Source organism: Pelophylax lessonae, assembly GCF_965119305.1.
Source record: "Pelophylax lessonae genome assembly, chromosome: 2".
In the NCBI taxonomy this organism is placed as follows: domain Eukaryota; kingdom Metazoa; phylum Chordata; class Amphibia; order Anura; family Ranidae; genus Pelophylax; species Pelophylax lessonae.
In genome coordinates, this window is record NC_138769.1 from 704161706 (window position 1) to 704180725 (window position 19020).

The following is a 19020-nucleotide window of genomic DNA, read 5'->3' on the forward strand; positions in this document are numbered from 1 at the left end:
TGAGCTCCAGAGATGCAGTCAGGAGATGGGAGAAAGTTGTAGAAAGTCAACCATCACTGCAGCCCTCCACCAGTCGGGGCTTTATGGCAGAGTGGCCCGACGGAAGCCTCTCCTCAGTGTAAGACACATGAAAGCCCGCATGGAGTTTGCTAAAAAACACCTGAAGGACTCCAAGATGGTGAGAAATAAGATTCTCTGGTCTGATGAGACCAAAATAGAACTTTTTGGCCTTAATTCTAAGCGGTATGTGTGGAGAAAACCAGGCACTGCTCATCACCTGTCCAATACAGTCCCAACAGTGAAGCATGGTGGTGGCAGCATCATGCTGTGGGGGTGTTTTTCAGCTGCAGGGACAGGACGACTGGTTGCAATTAAGGGAAAGATGAATGCGGCCAAGTACAGGGATATCCTGGACAAAAACCTTCTCCAGAGTGCTCTGGACCTCAGACTGGGCCGAAGGTTTACCTTCCAACAAGACAATGACCCTAAGCACACAGCTAAAATAACGAAGGAGTGGCTTCACAACAACTCCGTGACTGTTCTTGAATGGCCCAGCCAGAGCCCTGACTTAAACCCAATTGAGCATCTCTGGAGAGACCTAAAAATGGCTGTCCACCAACGTTTACCATCCAACCTGACAGAACTGGAGAGGATCTGCAAGGAGGAATGGCAGAGGATCCCCAAATCCAGGTGTGAAAGACTTGTTGCATCTTTCCCAAAAAGACTCCTGGCTGTATTAGATCAAAAGGGGGCTTCTACTAAATACTGAGCAAAGGGTCTGAATACTTAGGACCATGTGATATTTCAGTTTTTCTTTTTTAATAAATCTGCAACAATGTCAACAATTCTGTGTTTTTCTGTCAGTATGGGGTGCTATGTGTACATTCATGAGGAAGAAGAATGAACTTAAATGATTTTAGCAAATGGCTGCAATATAACAAAGAGTGAAAAATTTAAGGGGGTCTGAATACTTTCCGTACCCACTGTATATATAATGTGTGTGTGTTCTCTATAGGCATTACAAAAAGTTTTATAGAACAGATAGACCTATGCTCTATTAGGCTTGAGGTAATAACCAAAAAAAATGGGTATTATATTGTGTTTGTGTGCAATAAAATTAATTGAAGTGTATTTCCCCCCCCCCCACCCAAAAAAAAAATTGCATTTGAAAAACCGCTGCGCAAATACCATGTTACATGAAAAATTATAACACTTACTATTTTTTTTTCTCTAGGGCCTCTACTAAAAAAAAAAATATATATATATATATATATATATATATATATATATATATATATATATATATATATATATATATATATATATATATATATATATATATATATATATATATATAATATAATTAAAATGTTTGGGGGTTCTAAGTAATTTTTTAGCAAAAAAAAAAAAAATAGACTTTTTTTTACCTGAATGTGAGAAGTGTCGGAGTTGGGCCGGTAGGGAAGTGGTCAATTTTTAAACCCCAGTTATTGGCCTCACTAGATCTTGGTGTTTCTCTATGCAATACTGACAGATCGTGGCTGGTGAAAGGAACTGGAAGGGTGCTGTACAGAGCTTCCTCAGCACCCTCCCTCAGTGCTCTTTCTCAAGATCCCACAGCCCTGATGCAAGCAGTTGGCCTATGACAGCCTCTAGGCATAGATACTTTTAGTTGGGAAAGCAATGGCAGTGGCATGAGTCAGTTAAGCTTGTGTGCCGTACATTAAAAATAAAAAGCCCAGTGGTGTTTTTTTTATTTATTTACTTTTTATAACAAAAAGCAATTTAAAGCAGACCTTATAGTGAAAAGCAAGGCCCGCTCAACATATTTGGGCCTCCTCTCCCATACTAAAAAGCAGCATGAAATTAGGTTTTTAGCATATATCTATGACCAAAAGTGTTTTCTTAAACTTTGGATAGATAGGAAAAAGTTTTGAACCCCTGTCAGGTTTTGATGCTATCCAGGGTGCGTTAGAGAGATCCTCTCTTCCTGTTCTGGGGACAATGTTTTACCGGACAGGAAGTGAGGAAAAAGTTAAACATACTTTACAACAATAAATATCTGACAGAGCTGATTGCATTACTGTACTTACCAGGAGAAAAACAATGGCTATAGATACAGCTATATCCTTACCTTACACTCGGGGTTGTTTGCACATCCTCCTCCTCCCTGCGAGGTCCTGGAAATCGCTGACTGCCTTCATATCTCATGAAAGTTGTGATACTTGGCATTCCCCAGGATCTTGTTGGAAGGATGACTACACCTTCACCTAGGTGCCATGGGTGCAAGATATTTTTATTTTATTTTTTTTACTTTTATGCTGCTAATTAATATGGGAGGGGGGGCTTTTGTATTAAGCGGACCTTGCTTATTTCTGCAAGGCGTGCTGTAAAGTGTGCATGTGGTACATACTGTTATTTTTGTGCGGTTTGTTTTGCGTTTTACAGCATGTCTGGTCCAAACAGTTCTTCTGAATGGTCCATCGAAGGTCGAAGATTGGTACCGTTGATGCCGCGCCTGGTTCCACAGACGGCTTTCACGGCCACTGCCAACGCCATAGCCAATGCTGCTGGACAGCACAACTCTTCGCTTCCAGATCCTGCTGAGACTGGGAACAAGGAAGGTGAGGAAGGTGGTATCTCCTTTATTTTATTCTTTGATATTGTAATGTTTGTGTGTGACATTGTTCAGCGGTGTTTGTAGTTGGGATAGAGGTGTGTGTGAATGTGTATAATAATAAAATATATATTTTTTTTATCTCAGGGCTCGAAATTCCAAGTCCTGAGCTACTAGCCAGGCCTTAAGAGTTACTCGCCATTAGTTGCCCCACTTAACCCCTACCTGGGCCTACCACTAGTTCCGCCCCTAAACATGCCCTCGTAAATTGTCATGAAATTACACTGGTAAATGTTTCATGCAAAATTAAGTTACAACTTCTTTAACAATATTAACATAAAGCAAATCAGTGAAGCCTCATCAGTGCTTTTCAGTGCCTATTAATGCAGCCTATCACTGCATGGGGATCACAAGAAGGAATCGGGAGGATAGCTGGTCGGTTAACAGAGAGAGAGAGTATCTCTTGTTGTGACACAGCTTGGATCTGAAACGCTGGCCGCTGTCAAGTCCCGCCTCTTGTCTATCATAGGAGTCGGTCCAGGAGGCGGGACTTTGTTTCTTTGACAGCGGCTAGCATTTTAGATCCAAGCTGTTTCACAGCAAGAGATACACTCTCTCTCTCTCTCTCTCTCTCTGTGTTAACCGACCAGCCATCCTCCCGACAGTTTGCTGGCTGATCACTTCTGGCAAAAGGGGTGCAACCTTTTTTACAGGGCATCAGATCTGCCTCCCTACCCCCAAGCCTAGTCTGGCCCCCGCTCCACACTTGCCCTCAGCTTATTTCCACTCACCTAATGCGAGCAGGGGAGTGGAAATGATGGGTAGGTATGTATGTATGTATGTACATATGTATGAGATTTTTTTATATATATATATATATATATATATATATATATATATATATATATATATATAATATATTTGTGTGCAAATGGATGGTAGCGTTTACACTTGCAGTTGGGTGGCAGCAATATGCTGGGCTTCTGCCGCCTCCTCAACCACTCCCCCTTTACCTGGCACAGGCAGCAGCTGGGGGTGTACGCATGCTTTACTTTTCAGCATTTAGCCTCCTCACCGCCTGTTAAGTGTTCTCTGAAGAGTGATCCAGCCACAGATTGCTCTTCAGACAGCAAAGTGTAAACGAGGCCTTAATGTTGCACTCTAGGCAGATACATGATAAAAGATGCATTGTAATGCAGCTCAGCATTTATTAAATGTACCGAATTATTCTTGGTGTAAACCTCTTGTATTACCCTGTACAACAGCAGTCAGACTGAGAGATCAGATGTTCTCTATGTGGATATGCTAAGAAAGAACATGTTAGCAAGAGGAGATAGATGGCTATATCAATCTCTCTATATTCTTTTGCTATCCAGCACTAAGGGTGGGGGGTGGGTCGTGGGTCTACTGTATTCCACTGAAAAAGTAGTGCCATCAGCTTTCATAGACTGTCTGGCAGAGCTGTGTAAGTCTCAGGACTGAATGGGCAGAAATGTAAATCCTTTAGTGAGTGAGTAAAAGAAATTCCTTTATATAAATATCATTATGTTAGGCTGTTTTTCTTGCAGTTCCGCTTTAAAGTATAACTAAAGGAAATGCATTATTTTTTTTTTTTTTTTGTTTTTTATAGCGTGCGTAGGAATTAAATACCTGTCAGTTTTTATTGCTGTCTGAGCCCCCATTAGGGAGATTCCCTCTCTCTATTTGTATTGTTTACCTTTATCAGTGAAAGCTAAAGAAAATCACAAAATTTTGTCCCCAGAAAATTAATAGAGGGAAATCTTCCAATGGGGACACTAGTTCTGGTGACCTCGGAGTCGGTCCCCAAGGAATTCCCCTAATTTGCAGGGATTTGCTCTCACTTCTGTTTTTTGGGTATGGGACAGGAAGGGAAATCTGCAATGGGATGCAGATGGCAAAAAAAAATAATAATTTGACTAGGGTGTTAACCCTTCCTTGCTCTTTCCAAAATGGGAAAAAAAAAAGTTTTGCCTCTAATTCTACTTTGAAAGGAGAAGTTCAATTTAAAAATAAAAAAATAATGCAAATTTTTGCAGGTAATTGCACGTGCATTAGGGATCGACCGACTATTGGTTTGGCCGATAATTGGAGGCCGATATTCACTTTTTTGAAAGTATTGGTACCGGCCACAAACTTGCCCGATATGACCGATATTTTCTTAGGGTAGGGCTACATCCGGGGGGGGGGATAAGAGCGCCGCCTGATTACACAAAGAGCGGGGTTCTTCTGCTTACCTGTCGCTGGCGCTCTCATACGAAGTCCCGCCTCCTGGACCGGCTCCTACCTATGATAGGCAGCACACTGGTGACATCTATCATAGGAGCTGGTCCAGGAGGCGGGACTTCGTATGAGATCGCCCATGCCGGGTAAGCAGAGGAACCCCGCTCTTTGTGTAATCAGGCAGCGCTCTAATCCCCATGCACTGGTCACTCTGCATTGGATGGTGGCACTGGTCACTCTGCATTGGATGGTGGCACTGGTCACTCTGCATTGGAAGGTGGCACTGGTCACTCTGCATTGGAAGGTGGCGCTGGTCACTCTGCATTGGATGGTGGCGCTGGTCACTCTGCATTGGATGGTGGCACTGGTCACTCTGCATTGGAAGGTGGCACTGGTCACTCTGCATTGGATGGGGACACTGGTCACTCTGCATTGGATGGTGGCACTGGTCACTCTGCATTGGATGGTGGCGCTGGTCACTCTGCATTGGATGGTGGCACTGGTCACTCTGCATTGGATGGTGGCACTGGTCACTCTGCATTGGATGGGGACACTGGTCACTCTGCATTGGATGGTGGCACTGGTCACTCTGCATTGGATGGTGGCACTGGTCACTCTGCATTGGATGGTGGCACTGGTCACTCTGCATTGGATGGTGGCGCTGGTCACTCTGCATTGGATGGTGGCGCTGGTCACTCTGCATTGGATGGTGGCGCTGGTCACTCTGCATTGGATGGTGGCGCTGGTCACTCTGCATTGGATGGGGGCGCTGGTCACTCTGCATTGGATGGTGGCGCTGGTCACTCTGCATTGGATGGGGGCGCTGGTCACTCTGCATTGGATGTGTGATTGTGCAGAATATCGGCCTATACCAATACATTGTGATCAAAATATTGGTATCGGTATCGGCCCTGGAAAAAACAACATATCGGTCTATCCCTAATGTGCATGTGCATTTATTTTATTTTTTATTTTATTATTTATTTTTTTAAAGCCTGCAAAACATTGCACTAGCAATCAGCAGATCTCTGGTGCCTTGCAGTTCTCCTGCAGATCTGTCAGTGTATCTGTGTGCCCGTTCATCCCGTACAGGCAGGCAGATACACGGACAGGAAGAATCAATGAACTATCACGGTGCTCCAGTGCCATGGTAGTTCTTTGAGAACTACAAGCTGACAGCCGCTAAAGATGTCAGAGCGTGTAGTTCATTCGCACACAGAGCTGTGTGAATGAATGACGCGGCAGTGTGGTCGGAGCCCTGCATGGCCGCGCTGATTTCTAATGTGACAGCTAGTGCAGGGAACTTCTCCCAGTATTGCTGTCACAAGGAAGGGGGGTGGGTGGGATTGGGCAGCGGCTGCAGCATTGGGTACAGGTTACATGTTCAACCCTAAGGCCTCATGCACACTAAAAGTTTTTACAGCTGCTTCTAGGGGTGTCTGAATTTTTTTTTTTTTTTTTTTTTTTTTTTTTTTTTTTTTTACGCCCGCTAAACGCCCCTCCATGTTAGCCTATGTGTCCATGCACACATAGGCTTTTAGCAGCGTTTAGTGGCAGGAGCTTTTAGAGGCTGTTAGGCCTCTTACACACTGCAGCTTGAAAAATCTTAGAACAGCTACACACTTGCTGGTGTTTCTCAGGCTTACCGTTTCCGCCGGTTTACCCGAGGAAACGATGCGACAGTGCGGCCGATTGCTCCCATAGGTGATCAAAAAATATATACTTTAATCGACTCTTTGGCCTTGGTGGACCGGAGCGACGTCATGCGTCACTGTCACTTCTGGTCCAGGCTTGGAAGTAAATAACAATTTTTTTTTTTTTTTCCCCAAGCAAAAGATCAAAAACTTTTTTTTTTTTTTTCTTTTAAAGGTAAGGAAAAGATTTGGTGTCTTTTTGACATCCGATCTCTCCATAAAGAGAACCTGTCATCCTTATTTCTATCACAAGGGATGTTTACATTCCTTGTAATCTGAATTAAAAAAAAAAAAAAAAAGTTAGAGACCGCGTACAAATAAAATGTAAAATAAATAGGTAAAACAAAAAATTTAAAGAGCCCCATCCCTCTGTGCTCCCGGTAGGTACGTCACGTACACATATTTAAACCGTGTTCGCACCACACATGTGAAGTATCCCCGGGAATGTTAGAGCGAGAACAATAATTCTAGCGCTAGACCTCCTCTGTAATTCTAAACTGGTAACCTGTAAAGGCGTTTAAAGCGTCGTAAAATAGTACTGTAGTTTGTCGCCATACCACTAGCGTGCGCAATTTGAAAGCATGACATTTTGGGTATCTATATACTCGGCATAATATTATCTTTCACACTTTACAAAAAAATTGGGGTGTGTGTGTTTTTTTTTTTTTTATTCATTTGAAAAACTGTTGCGCAAATATTGTGTAACATAAAAACTTACAATGATCGCCATTTTATTCCCTAGGGTCTGTGCTAAAAAAAAAGAAAAATGTATGTTTGGGGGTTCTAAGTGTTTTTTTTGTTTTTTGTTTTTTTTTTATTTAAACTTGTATACAAAGGGCCAGAAGAAGCCTGGTCAGCAAGTGTTTAAAAATGTTTGCAGTGGAAATATCTGTTAAGTCAGCTAATGCCAAGTGTCTGTTCTCTCTGTAGTGGTCGTGTGTTATTCTTACACAAGTACAACGTCGACTCCCACATCAACCCCAGTCCCCAGCGGAAGTGTGGCCACTGTCAAATCTCCTCGACCTGCGAGTCCAGCCTCCAATGTGGTCGTCCTTCCCAGCGGCAGCACAGTCTATGTGAAAAGTAAGTGAAGGCTTGCAGTACCTGTGGCCCGTACTAACTGGAGGGGGCATCTGCAGTAGGCATCAACCGCACCAGAGATTTATATATTTAGTCATGTTTGTTTTTTTTTTTTGCACTCCACTTTTGTTGAGAAAAAAACCTTCCCCTCTGGGTAATCTATATACGTTGCAGATTCCTACTTTTTGTTGTTCTGAAGAAATAGCTGTTTGCCTGCGTCCATGTGCAAAATTATAATTATTATTATTTCAGGTACTTATATAGCGCTGTCAATTTACGCAACGCTTTACATATACATTACACTTTCACATCAGTCCCTGCCCTCAAGGAGCTTACAATCTAAGGTCCCTAACTCACATTCTTGCATACAAAGTAGGGCCAATTTTATACAGGATCCAATTACCCTACCAGCATGTCTTTGGAGTGTGGGAGGAAACCGGGGTACCTGGAGGAAACCCACGCAGGCACAGGGAGAACATGCAAACTCCAGGCAGGTAGTGTCTTGGTTGGGATTCGAAACAGCGACCCTCTTGCTGCTAGGTGAAAGTGCTAACCACTACACCACTGTGGAGCCAATGTTTATGAATGGGAGTGACTTGTTCATTAATATTATCCTAAGGTATTACTGTTGGTGTAAATGATCTGTTTCCTGGGCAGGCGGCTTCTACACCCCAGAGAATCTCCACAGTCTCCTTGGTTTGTAGGGTGATGTAAAAGGGGTTGAAATTGAAGCGCCACACCACTAAGAGGTCCATATACAACTTTATTCCATTGAAAGTCAGGGGTACGATTCAAAAAGTAGTCAACGTGTTTAGGGGGTCTAAGTGGCTTCTTCATCAGGGCTAGAAAGAAGATTTTCATGTCAATCGGATATCGATACAATATCCCCTCCACTGGGTCATAATTAACCACTTCCCACCCAAGGATGTTCCTGTACATCCTCAGGTTTTAGTGGTTATACCGGGATGATGCACCAACAGGCATCATCCCAGGATCATTCTTTTCAGCTGGCTATTCTCTTTAATGCAGAATTTATTAAAGTGGCTAAAAAGCCACTCAATCACTTCTGCAGGTGGCAGGGGTCTGAACTCCTTCCCGCCTCAGCCTCTTCCGGGCTCTCCTGTCCCATCGCGGTGCCCGGAGTGATGCAAGCGGCGGTGGCGGCGATGGCTGCCCTGTACAGAGAGAGAAACTGACGTCGTTCCCCTCTCTCTGTAACCCCGGAAACCAGGAGCGACGAGTAGTTTGTCTCTTCTGGTTCCACCCCTTTGTTTACCTGACCACCAGCGGCCAGGAAAGCAGCCGATCAGACCAATATGTGTCTGATCAGCTGCATGGGAGGCCAGACCCCAAATCTCATCCTAAAGAGGACCTGTTACAGCCCTTGCTGTCACAAGGGGGAATGTTCATCCCTTGTGATAGCAATAAAGTCAGTACAAAAAAAAAAAAAAAAAATATATATATTATGAAAATGAAAGCGCCCCCCCCCCACCCAACAACACGCAAATGCATACCTTACTCCCGCACGCATATGTAAACTGTGATCGCACCACACATGTGAGGTATTGTCCCGAATTTCCGAGCAAGATAAAGGCATTGATAGCGTCGCTTATGGAGAATTTTAGGCACTGTAGATTGCCGCATTTCCATGGGCAAATGCAATTTTAAAGTGTGATATATTGGGTATCTATTTTACTCGGTGTAACATCATCTTTCACATTATACAAAAAAATGTAGCTAACTTTACAGTTTTTTTTTTTTTTAAATCCATAAAAAAGTGTTTTTTTAAATTGCGTATGAAAATACTGTGTGACCTAAAAAATTGCAACACACACCCTTTTATTCTTTAGGATCTCTGCTAAAAAAAAAATGTTTGGAGGTTCTAATTAATTTTCTAGCAAAAAAAAAGCAGATTATTACATGTAGGAGCCAAGTGTCAGAAGAGGCTTGTGAAGCAAGTGGATAAAAGCAAACAGTCAATAGTATTGAGAGTGTCCAAGTAATTACACAAAAATGAGAACCTAAAGAGTGGCGGCCACCTGCTCACAACCATGACAGTTACTGGTTATTAAGCAGTTGTGCGCTCCTTAGCAACCAGTTAAAAATCATACATATTTCTTAAATACTGCATGCCTGGACCACTGAATTGCTGCATTCATTTAATTTATATATTTTTTCCTGTGAATTGAGTTTAATGCCTATTTATGCGGTATTTACTGAGTGTTTTCATCGTTTTGCAGTAAATATGGCGGAACGATATAGTGAATTGAGAGTTTCAGGATATTTAGGCAAAATGTGTGTAGCGCAGCCCCCTTGGGAGCTGCTGAGTATGGATTCCCCTGGTTTACCCATAGCAACAGTCCATAAGCCTTATCACTTTAAGACTTGGCTCAGACAATGAACAGTCCAGGGGATTTGGTTTTTGTGTTTGATTGTAGAACTTGGATGGGAGAAGGGGATGAGTGGGATACTCCAACTTGAACTATGTACAATTGCTGAGGACACTATCTGTAAAGAGTGCGGCAAGGCTGCTGCTTCACCTTGCCACTGAAGTGAAGTAAAGAATATGTTCCTGACTGGTATTATCTTCAGGGTCCTTGGCACCCCCTTTCTCACTTCCCGTGCATGCTAGCCCCTTGTCCACTTACTCTCCATCGGAGTGGTCCCCTTCCTGGGCACACCCCTGGCAAGCTTCCCGGTACTCACGGACACTGGTTTTCCCTGGGTTGATCTGCCTTGTTTGATGCTGAGCTAGGAGGTCCAGGATACTGACACTGGATCCACTAGGCTGACTGCCTGTGACCACCTTTCTTGCTGACAGGAGGAGAGAACGACCGCCACCCTCCTCCTGGGACCTGGCTTCCCGCCCAAAGACACACTGCCTCATGTCCTCTCGGCTTTTATATCCTATCCCATGATGCACCTCTCCGGGTGCCAAACCACTGGGATGGCTACAAAAGCCTGTGTATCATTGGCCAGGTTTCCTTCACTGTCCAACAGGCCTTCCCATTGGCTACAGTGGGGACACTCCCTCAGACCAGATGAATACACAATGAGCAGGCCTAACTACTGATCAGGCTCCCCTGATAATCAGATGGAGCAAAACAATGCCTTATCCTAGCACCTACCTAGGAGAGTGCTACATGTCTCTGGACACCTAAATACCGCATGCAGATGCTTTTGCAATTGTAGCCCACTGTCATTTTGGATTCATGAGTTGATATATTATAAATTTAATTTTTTCCTTCAGGTGTCAACTGCTCAGATGACGACGAGAAGCCTCGCAAGCGCCGTCGCACGAACTCCAGCAGCTCGTCCCCCGTTGTCTTGAAAGATGTTCCCAAGCCAACAACGCCGGTCTCGAAAACCATTGCCGTGCCGGTCTCGGGGAGCCCCAAAATGAGCAACATCATGCAGAGCATCGCCAACTCCCTACCGCCACACATGTCACCAGTGAAGATCACTTTTACCAAACCCACCACACAGACCACAAACACTTCCACTCAGAAGGTAAACCTCTCTAGCTGTGGCTTGCATGGGTTCTAGAGCTGAGATAAATGACATTGGTCAATCTCTACTTTACTGTTTTTTTACTTTTTTTTTTTTCTTCTTATTTATATCCTAACAGGTAATAATTGTAACAACTTCTCCAAGTTCTACATTTGTCCCGAACATTTTATCAAAGTCTCACAACTACGCTGCAGTTACTAAACTGGTTCCCACGTCTGTCATAACTTCCACCACTCAGAAGCCACCAGTGGTCGTTAGCTCTGCTCATACCCCTGCCATTAGCAGTACCATCCCCAATGCCCCGTCCGCTTCTCTGTCTACAGGGGGCATTGCTGTCACCGCAGTGGTCTCTTCGACACCATCCTTGGTCATGTCCACAATTGCACAAGGTAAGAAAGTCCTCTATAACAGGGGTATTGAACTAAAATTCAAAGAGGTCCGATTTCTTAAATGTATTTCTGGCCGAGGTCTGAATCTCAAGTCTGTGCTATGAACAATCGTACACGTCTACTTTTTTTTTTTTTTTTGCCATGCTCTGTCGCTTTTGTTACTATTTCCTATTTCCTCCACACACTCTGCTAATTTCTCTGTAAATGTCCCCATTGGTGTTCACATCAGATGTCCCTGCCAGAGTAATTCATTACATTGAGTGCCCCCATCAGACTACCGCCATAAATCAGCTGCCACCATCAGAGTACTCCCTTATATCAGGTGTCCCCATCAGAGTTCCCCCATCACTGTGACCCCTTACACAGGGTGTGCCCATCAGCATCAGGTGTGCCCCTTTGTCAGGTGCATACCTGATGTTGCGTCACATATCGGGTGCCCCCCCCCCATCAGGGTGGGCCCTTATATCGGGTGTCACTCCATCAGGGCGGCCCCTTATATCGGGTGTCGTCTCCCCCCCCCCCCCCCCCAAATCAGGACGGCTCCTTATATCGGGTCCCCGCCCATCAAGGCGGCCCCTTATATCGGGTGTCCCCCAATCAGGGCGGCCACTTATATCGGGTGTCCCCACCATCAGGGCGGCCCCTTATATTGGGTGTCCCTACCCCCCCCCGCATTTACTTCCAGGAATCCATCTGCCCTTAGTTCAGGCATGCATGCATTAGGGTGTGCTTATCTGAGAAAACCCCTCTCCTCCCCTCCTGAAGACTCCTGGGATAGATGACCTCATTTGCCTTGCAAGAAACCAGAAAGTAACTGAAGAAAAAAAAAAAAAAAAAAAAAAAGTTTAAAACAATATATATATATATATATATATATATATATATATATATATATATATATATATATATATATATATATATATATATATATATATATATATATATATATATACTTTCCTATCTATTTACTAATGCTTTCAGCTTGTTGATTGGGGGAGTGAATTTCCACTTTAGTTATGTTGAATTGGGGTGTAATCTCAGCCAGCTTTTTTGAGGAATAAGTGTCCTGTAGTATGTTCTTTTTGCAGAAAAGTTCTCAGTTTACAAAGCTGTAATGTGGTTTGTGGAGGGACTAAACCCACCCAGTGTACAAAGGACTTTAGCAGACCCATGGGATTTTTTACCCTTTCAGCAAACTGTTTCTCCTGGTGTGCATGCATAGTGTACAGTTCACTTAAAGAATGAGGTAGGCGTAAACGCTTTCATGTTTCGTTGGAGCTCATTTGGATGACCGTCACTTCATCTTTTTATCCAGGTGCCTCGACGTCAACAGTGAAAGTGCCCTCCAATAGACTTCCTTCCCCCAAGAACCTGATCAGTTCCCCCGGCCAGATCCTGGCTCAGTTCCCCAAGCATTACCAGCAGCCGCCAAAACATCAGATCCATCAAATGGCACCACAGGCTCCCCAACTGTCACAGCCGTCTATTACCCAACAAGCAGCCACTGCAACTCCTCAGATGCCACCAGGGATAAAGCCCACTATACAGATAAAGCAGGAATCTGGTGAGTACGTTTCATGTGTTGGATAAAGTGGCAACAGCCTGGGGCAGATTAACCTCTTTGTGACCAGGGGTCATTGATGGCTAGATGCTCAGGCCAAATTTTGCAGTATCCGCTTGTGTCAGTTGTACCAGCTAGATTATATAAGGCTGTTAAATATAATTTTGTATTTATAATTTTGCATTACTTTTACTTTTTTTTTTTCCCCCTGTTTGCGCCTTTCAGGACAGCCACCTTGGGAGACCTTGGCTTCTCCCTTCACAGGAAACACAGCGACAGCCTCTTTAAAAAATAATCTTCCCCTGCCAGTTTCTCAGTTTTTGGGGTTTCCTCTGGTGGGCAGACACTGTGTAGGAGTCGTAGCCAGATAGCCGGGGAGGCTGAGGCAGTTGTGTCCAGGAAGGGAGGCAGAGGTCTCTGGGACAAGCAGTGGTACAGGGTTCCCGGCTGCAGCAGTTTATTTTTTTTGCCACCCAAGCTTCTCTTGAGTGCAGGTTAGGCTCCAGGGGTGGTAGTCGGAGGAGCACTGTACCCCCTGCATGTTCATGTGGCCGCAATGGAGATCAGCAGGCCGGGTGGCGGATCATGTCCCTTCCAGTGGGGGTGGGCTCTTCCCTTTGACCCACGGCTTCTGGTTCCAGCCGTGGGATGCTGAGATCAGGCCAGACTCAGGCTGAACGCAGTACAGATGGCAGCGGGCTCCACAAGCAGCACCACCGGACGGAGCATGTCGGAAGCAGAGGTGACGTAGGCTGCTCTGGATTAGGTCGGCTCCAGCCATGCCAAGGTAAGGGGCTACCCAGGGTGGGACTGCTCCCCTTAACTATACCCCACCTGTATGTTTCTATGGGGGGTCCCTCTTGGTTTTTAGAGGGGGAGGCAGAGGCATCATGGTCCCTGGTGTGGGTAGCCTGAGTGTTACCTGGTGCGGTTCCTGAGGGTGAGCTGGAGGAGGGGGTCGCGGAGGCACGTGTTCATGTGTATTGCAGACAAGTCCAGACCCTCTCACATCTCCAAGAAGAAATGCCCCTCGCGCCAACCACGTTAAGGGACTTCTGGGCCAAGTGTTATGTCAGGAGTGCATTGATAGTTTAGTAAAGGAGCAGTTGGCAGAGCTCTCCAGCACTTTTCAGTCTTTTAAAACATTGTTTGAAGGTTCGGGCTGCTCCTCTGGCAGCACAGCAGTATCCTGCACCAGCACCGCCGATCTTACCTTCCATGAGTGTGGGACTCTGGGGTTCTCCAGGGGGGAGGCTGAGGAGAAGCTAGACAGTGCGGCTTCGGGCTCCCAGGTAGAGTCAGAAGGGGAAGGGTCAGACATGAGTCCAGCAAACCTCGTTACAAACTCTCCCTTGAAGGATCTACTGGGGAGGCAATTGGGTATCCAGGAAAATGGCCATTATCGCTCCATGACCAGATGTATCGGGCCTTGGGGAACAGAAGAGAGAAGGCTGTTCTCAGTCCATAAGAGAAGGCTGTTCTCAGTCCATAAGAGAAGGCTGTTCTCAGTCCATAAGAGAAGGCTGTTCTCAGTCCATAAGAGAAGGCTGTTCTCAGTCCATAAGGTTTTGGTGGAAGTGGTGAAGAAAGAATGGCTTGATCCCGAAAGGAAACCTTTGTTCTCGAGGGCGTTGAAGTGCAGGTTTCATTTTTCAGAGGATCCTGCACCAGTTTGAAACCACAGCTTTTATACCAGGTGTCCAGGCATACGGACCTGGCCTTTGAGGACATGTGGGCTTTGTCAGATGCCATGGACAAGAGGATGAACTCCCTTTTGAGTAAAACCTGGGATTCTACCCTGGGGAACTTAAAGCCGGTGATGGCGGTTATGGTTGTGGCCTGCAATTTTGGAATACTGGCTTTCTCAACTGCAGGCGCACATTGAAGCAGGGACCTCTAAGGAGACGGTCCTTTCTTCTTTCCAGAGAATTAACAAAAATTCCTCAAACTGGCTGTAAAGTTGGAAAAGGAAGATCCACCTACAGTTTCAGGCTCTGCCATTTGGCCTATTCTCCTTCCCCCGGATCTTTACCAAGGTCGTGGTGGAGGCCTTGGCGTTTTTTCTCCTCTAGGGTGTCTCGGTTATCGCCTACCTTGACGACTTGCTTCTTTTTACACAGTTTCCGGAACAGTCGATTTGGAGTTGACAAGGAACTTCCTAGAAGGTCTGGGGTGGCTCTTGAACCTGAAGAAGTCCAACTTGGTTTCTTCCCAGCGGGTCACTTACCTAGGGAACTTGTACTCCACACAACAGAAGGTATTCCTGCCTCCAGGAGAAGTTGAAGAAAATAGAAGGCACAGCAAGACTGCTTCAGAGCAACCAGCTGCTCTCAATATGAAGGGCCATGTCAGCCTTGGGTTGGTAACCTCCTCCGCTATTTCAGCAGTGCAATGGGTGGGACTTAATTTTGGTCCCCTACAGATCTTTGTCTTGACAGTTTGGGACCGCAGTCAGACCTCTTTAGTAGGGATGTAACGATATCGAAGATATCGTATCGTTGTGGTCGTGTCTCGATATCGTCGTGGTTGGGTTACAATATTAAAAGGACAGGTGTCCGTCAAAAAGCAAGAGGAATAAACACAGTCCCGCGGAACAAATCATTGTTAACTACATAGACCAGAGTTTAAGGATTTTTTTTTACTGGTTTTTTTTTTTTCTTGCAATGTAGATATTTTGATCTTTCTGATGAAAAACGTGAACATAAGCTAAATGATAGGTCAGTGTTTTTTTTAAAGGCTTTTTGACTGACTATTTTATTTAAGTTATGTTCCTAAATACCAGTTTTAAAAGGCTGCCTTTATTTGCCTTGCACATTTAAACCTGACTTAACTTGATCTTTGTTTGCACTTAAAGGGAATTGCCTATTGTTTGTTTACAATTGTTCTAGCTGCTTCTTAACTTGAACATTGCACAGAAGAATCAGTTATGCAACCAAATATTACTATACAGAATATTGATGTTCCTGACTACAACTTGCACTTTAAAAGCACTATGTGATCAGTGTTTTATGTTGTCATGGATCCATAAATACAACAATAAATTGCCTGTTGACTGGCAAAAGCAGAATAAATGTCGGTATTTTTTCGCTATTATCATCACAAACACTATCATGAGCTATTTAACAATACCATGAGCTTTTCCACAATATCGTAATAAATATCGTACCGTGAGGTCAATATCGAAATTGTATCGTACCGTGAGATTTTGATATCGTTACATCCCTAGTCTTTAGACGCCCTCATGCGTATTCCAGCTCAGGTGAAAAGGTCTCTCTGGTGGTGGAGGAGGGCGATGCATTTGTCCCAGGGACTGCTGTGGGTCCTACCAGTCACCAAGGTAGTGATGACAGACACAAGCAGCTCAGGTTGGGGAGCACACCTAGGGTCCCCTACTGGCACAAGGCTCCAGGGAGAGGGAAGAGGGGAAGAGATCCTCAAACTGGAGGGAGTTGGGAGCAATTTCTTTGGCGCTCATTGCATTCCAGCAAGAACTGTGGGGATATCACACACAGGTCAGTTCGGCCAACTCCTCGGCAGTCACTTACATCAACAAGTGGCGGGGGGGGGGGGGACCAGGATTGGAGCCCTGTTGTCTCTGATGATAGGAGTTCTGAGGTGGGCCAAAGCCATTGCCCCGTCCTTCTCAGCAGTTCATCTAAAGGAGGATCTGAATGGGGTGACTTATTTCCTCAGCAGGAAGACGCTGAGAGAAGGCGACTGGGTCCTCAATCAACCAGCAGGTCTTTGAAGTAACTCTGAAGTGGGGGGTTCCATATGTAGATCTGTTCTCCTAGAGGAAGATCGCGAAAGCTCGGTGGATGCCCTGGCGCAGATGATAAATTTTCCAGGTGCTTTGCGTTCCCTCCGTCGGCTCTAATGCCAGTGGATCTAAAGGAAGTTTCGGACTGAGAACACTTCTCTGATTTTTATTGCGCCACACTTGTCCAAAAGGCCATGGTTCTCTACGCTAAAAGAGCCAGCAGGTGAGCCCCTGTGGATGCTGCCAGTCCGCCATAATCTCCTCTTTCACTGCTCTGTGTGTTGCCCTCAGGTGGAACGTTGGAACCTCGTGGCTTGGTTACTGAGGGGATATTGCTGAGGGCTAAGGGCTTCTCAGACCGGTTGGTGTCTACTTTGTTGAATAGCAGGAAGAAGGAGACGCTCTATCTACCGGAAGGTCTGAAGGGCTTCAACAATTGGTGTGTAGAAAGCTCTTTTGGGTTGCATAGTGTGTGAGGCAGACAAAGGCTTGCCCCTTAGCACTTTGAAAAGTCAAGTGTCGGCTTTGAGGTTTTTTTTCTTTTTAAAGGGGCTGTCACTGTGTTTTCTGTGAAGAGGAGCCAAGGTATCTCAAGGCTGTCCTGAAAGACTCCCGAAAAAGACGTGACTGCTAAGTGTAACTTTGTTTTTGTTTTATGTCTTGCAGGTGTTAAGATCATCACACAGCAGGTTCAGCCCAGTAAAATCCTCCCCAAACCGGTGTCTGCTGCATTGACGGGCAGCAGTAATGCCCCCATCATGGTTGTGAGCAGCAATGGGGCCATCATGACGACTAAACTGGTCACCACGCCAGGCGGTAAGAGTTATTATCACTATTATCACCAGTTGTTTTCTCACCTTACCTTGGGGGGGAGGGGGATTTATTCCAGCAGGAAAGGTGCAGGCCTCTGTATCTGCTCTCCACCAGTCAGTTTTATCACTCTTAGAGCCGGTTCACACAGGCGCGACCCGACTTTGCCGGGCGACCTGTGAAGTCGCGGTGCGCAGCTCGCACCGCGACCTTGGAGCGGCATGCACGGACTTCATATAATTGAAGTCAATGCAGGTCGCTCCAGGTCGCCCCAAAGTAGCTCAGGACCCGTTTTTCTAAGTCGGAGCGACTTGTGTCGCTCCTATTAGAATGGGTCCTGTGCTAATCTATGGCAGGCGACTTGTCAGGCGACCAGGTCGCCTGACAAGTCGCCCCAGTGTGAACCGGCTCTTATTGAGCAGTTCTAAGCCTTACCAGTGTTTGGCTTTGTGTGGACTTTTACAACCTGTGTGAGATCCAAAGACTTTCAGTGCAGGCTGTTATTCAAATGCCCCTCAGACATCGTTCTGAAAAATGGTGCTAAAAAAGAACCCAGTATTCTGTAGGATCCCCAGCATACTTCCAGGCTATCCCAGCATAGGTGGGAACATAGATAGTTTAGAGTTGCCTTGACTTGGCAGTGTGGTTTCACATGTATTTGCAAAAGTATGCAACAAAAACCTCTGTTTTTAACCTAAGTGGTTTAACCACTTTAATACCGGGCATTTTTACCCCCTTGTAACAGTGTACCCATATGAATTTTTTATAATTTTTTCACACAAATATAGCGTTCATTTGGTGGTATTTAATAATTCCTGAGTTGTTTATTTTTTTGCTAAATAAACTAAAAAAAAATGAAAATTTTGAAAAAAAAAAAGAGTCCTTAATTTTTGTTCTAACATTTTGCAGATAATTACCGTATATACTCGAGTATAAGCCGAGGCTCCTACTTTTACCACAAAAAGATTGGAAAAATCATTGACTCGAGTATAAGCCTAGGGTGAGAATGCAGGGCGGCGGGCATGGTGCAGGAGAATGCAGGGTGACTGGCATGGTACAGGAGAATGCAGGGTGACTGGCATGGTACAGGAGAATGCAGGGTGACTGGCATGGTACAGGAGAATGCAGGGTGACTGGCATGGTGCAGGAGAATGCAGGGTACCGGCATGGTGCAGGAGAATGCAGGGTACCGGCATGGTGCAGGAGAATGCAGGGTACCGGCATGGTGCAGGAGAATGCAGGGTACTGGCATGATACAGGAGAATGCAGGGTACTGGCATGGTACAGGAGAATGCAGGGTACTGGCATGGTACAAGAGGATCCGGGGTTGTGGGCATACTACAGGAGATGCAGTGCTG

At 45.2% G+C, this 19020-nt stretch overlaps 1 protein-coding gene across 5 annotated transcripts in view; it reads left to right on the forward strand.

The window, feature by feature from the left end:
- EMSY (EMSY transcriptional repressor, BRCA2 interacting) overlaps positions 1-19020 on the forward strand; it is a 99830-nt gene that overhangs the window by 13325 nt on the left and 67485 nt on the right. For 3 of the 5 annotated variants that reach the window (XM_082246165.1, XM_082246166.1, XM_082246168.1), the window contains exons 4-9: positions 2449-2624; positions 7483-7635; positions 10883-11142; positions 11261-11531; positions 12847-13095; positions 17519-17668. In XM_082246165.1, coding sequence (XP_082102291.1) covers positions 2449-2624; positions 7483-7635; positions 10883-11142; positions 11261-11531; positions 12847-13095; positions 17519-17668 — 1259 coding nt within the window. Of the gene's footprint in view, positions 1-2448; positions 2634-7482; positions 7636-10882; positions 11143-11260; positions 11532-12846; positions 13096-17518; positions 17669-19020 lie in introns of all 5 variants that reach the window. The other 2 variants (XM_082246164.1, XM_082246167.1) reach the window with 1 other exon arrangement.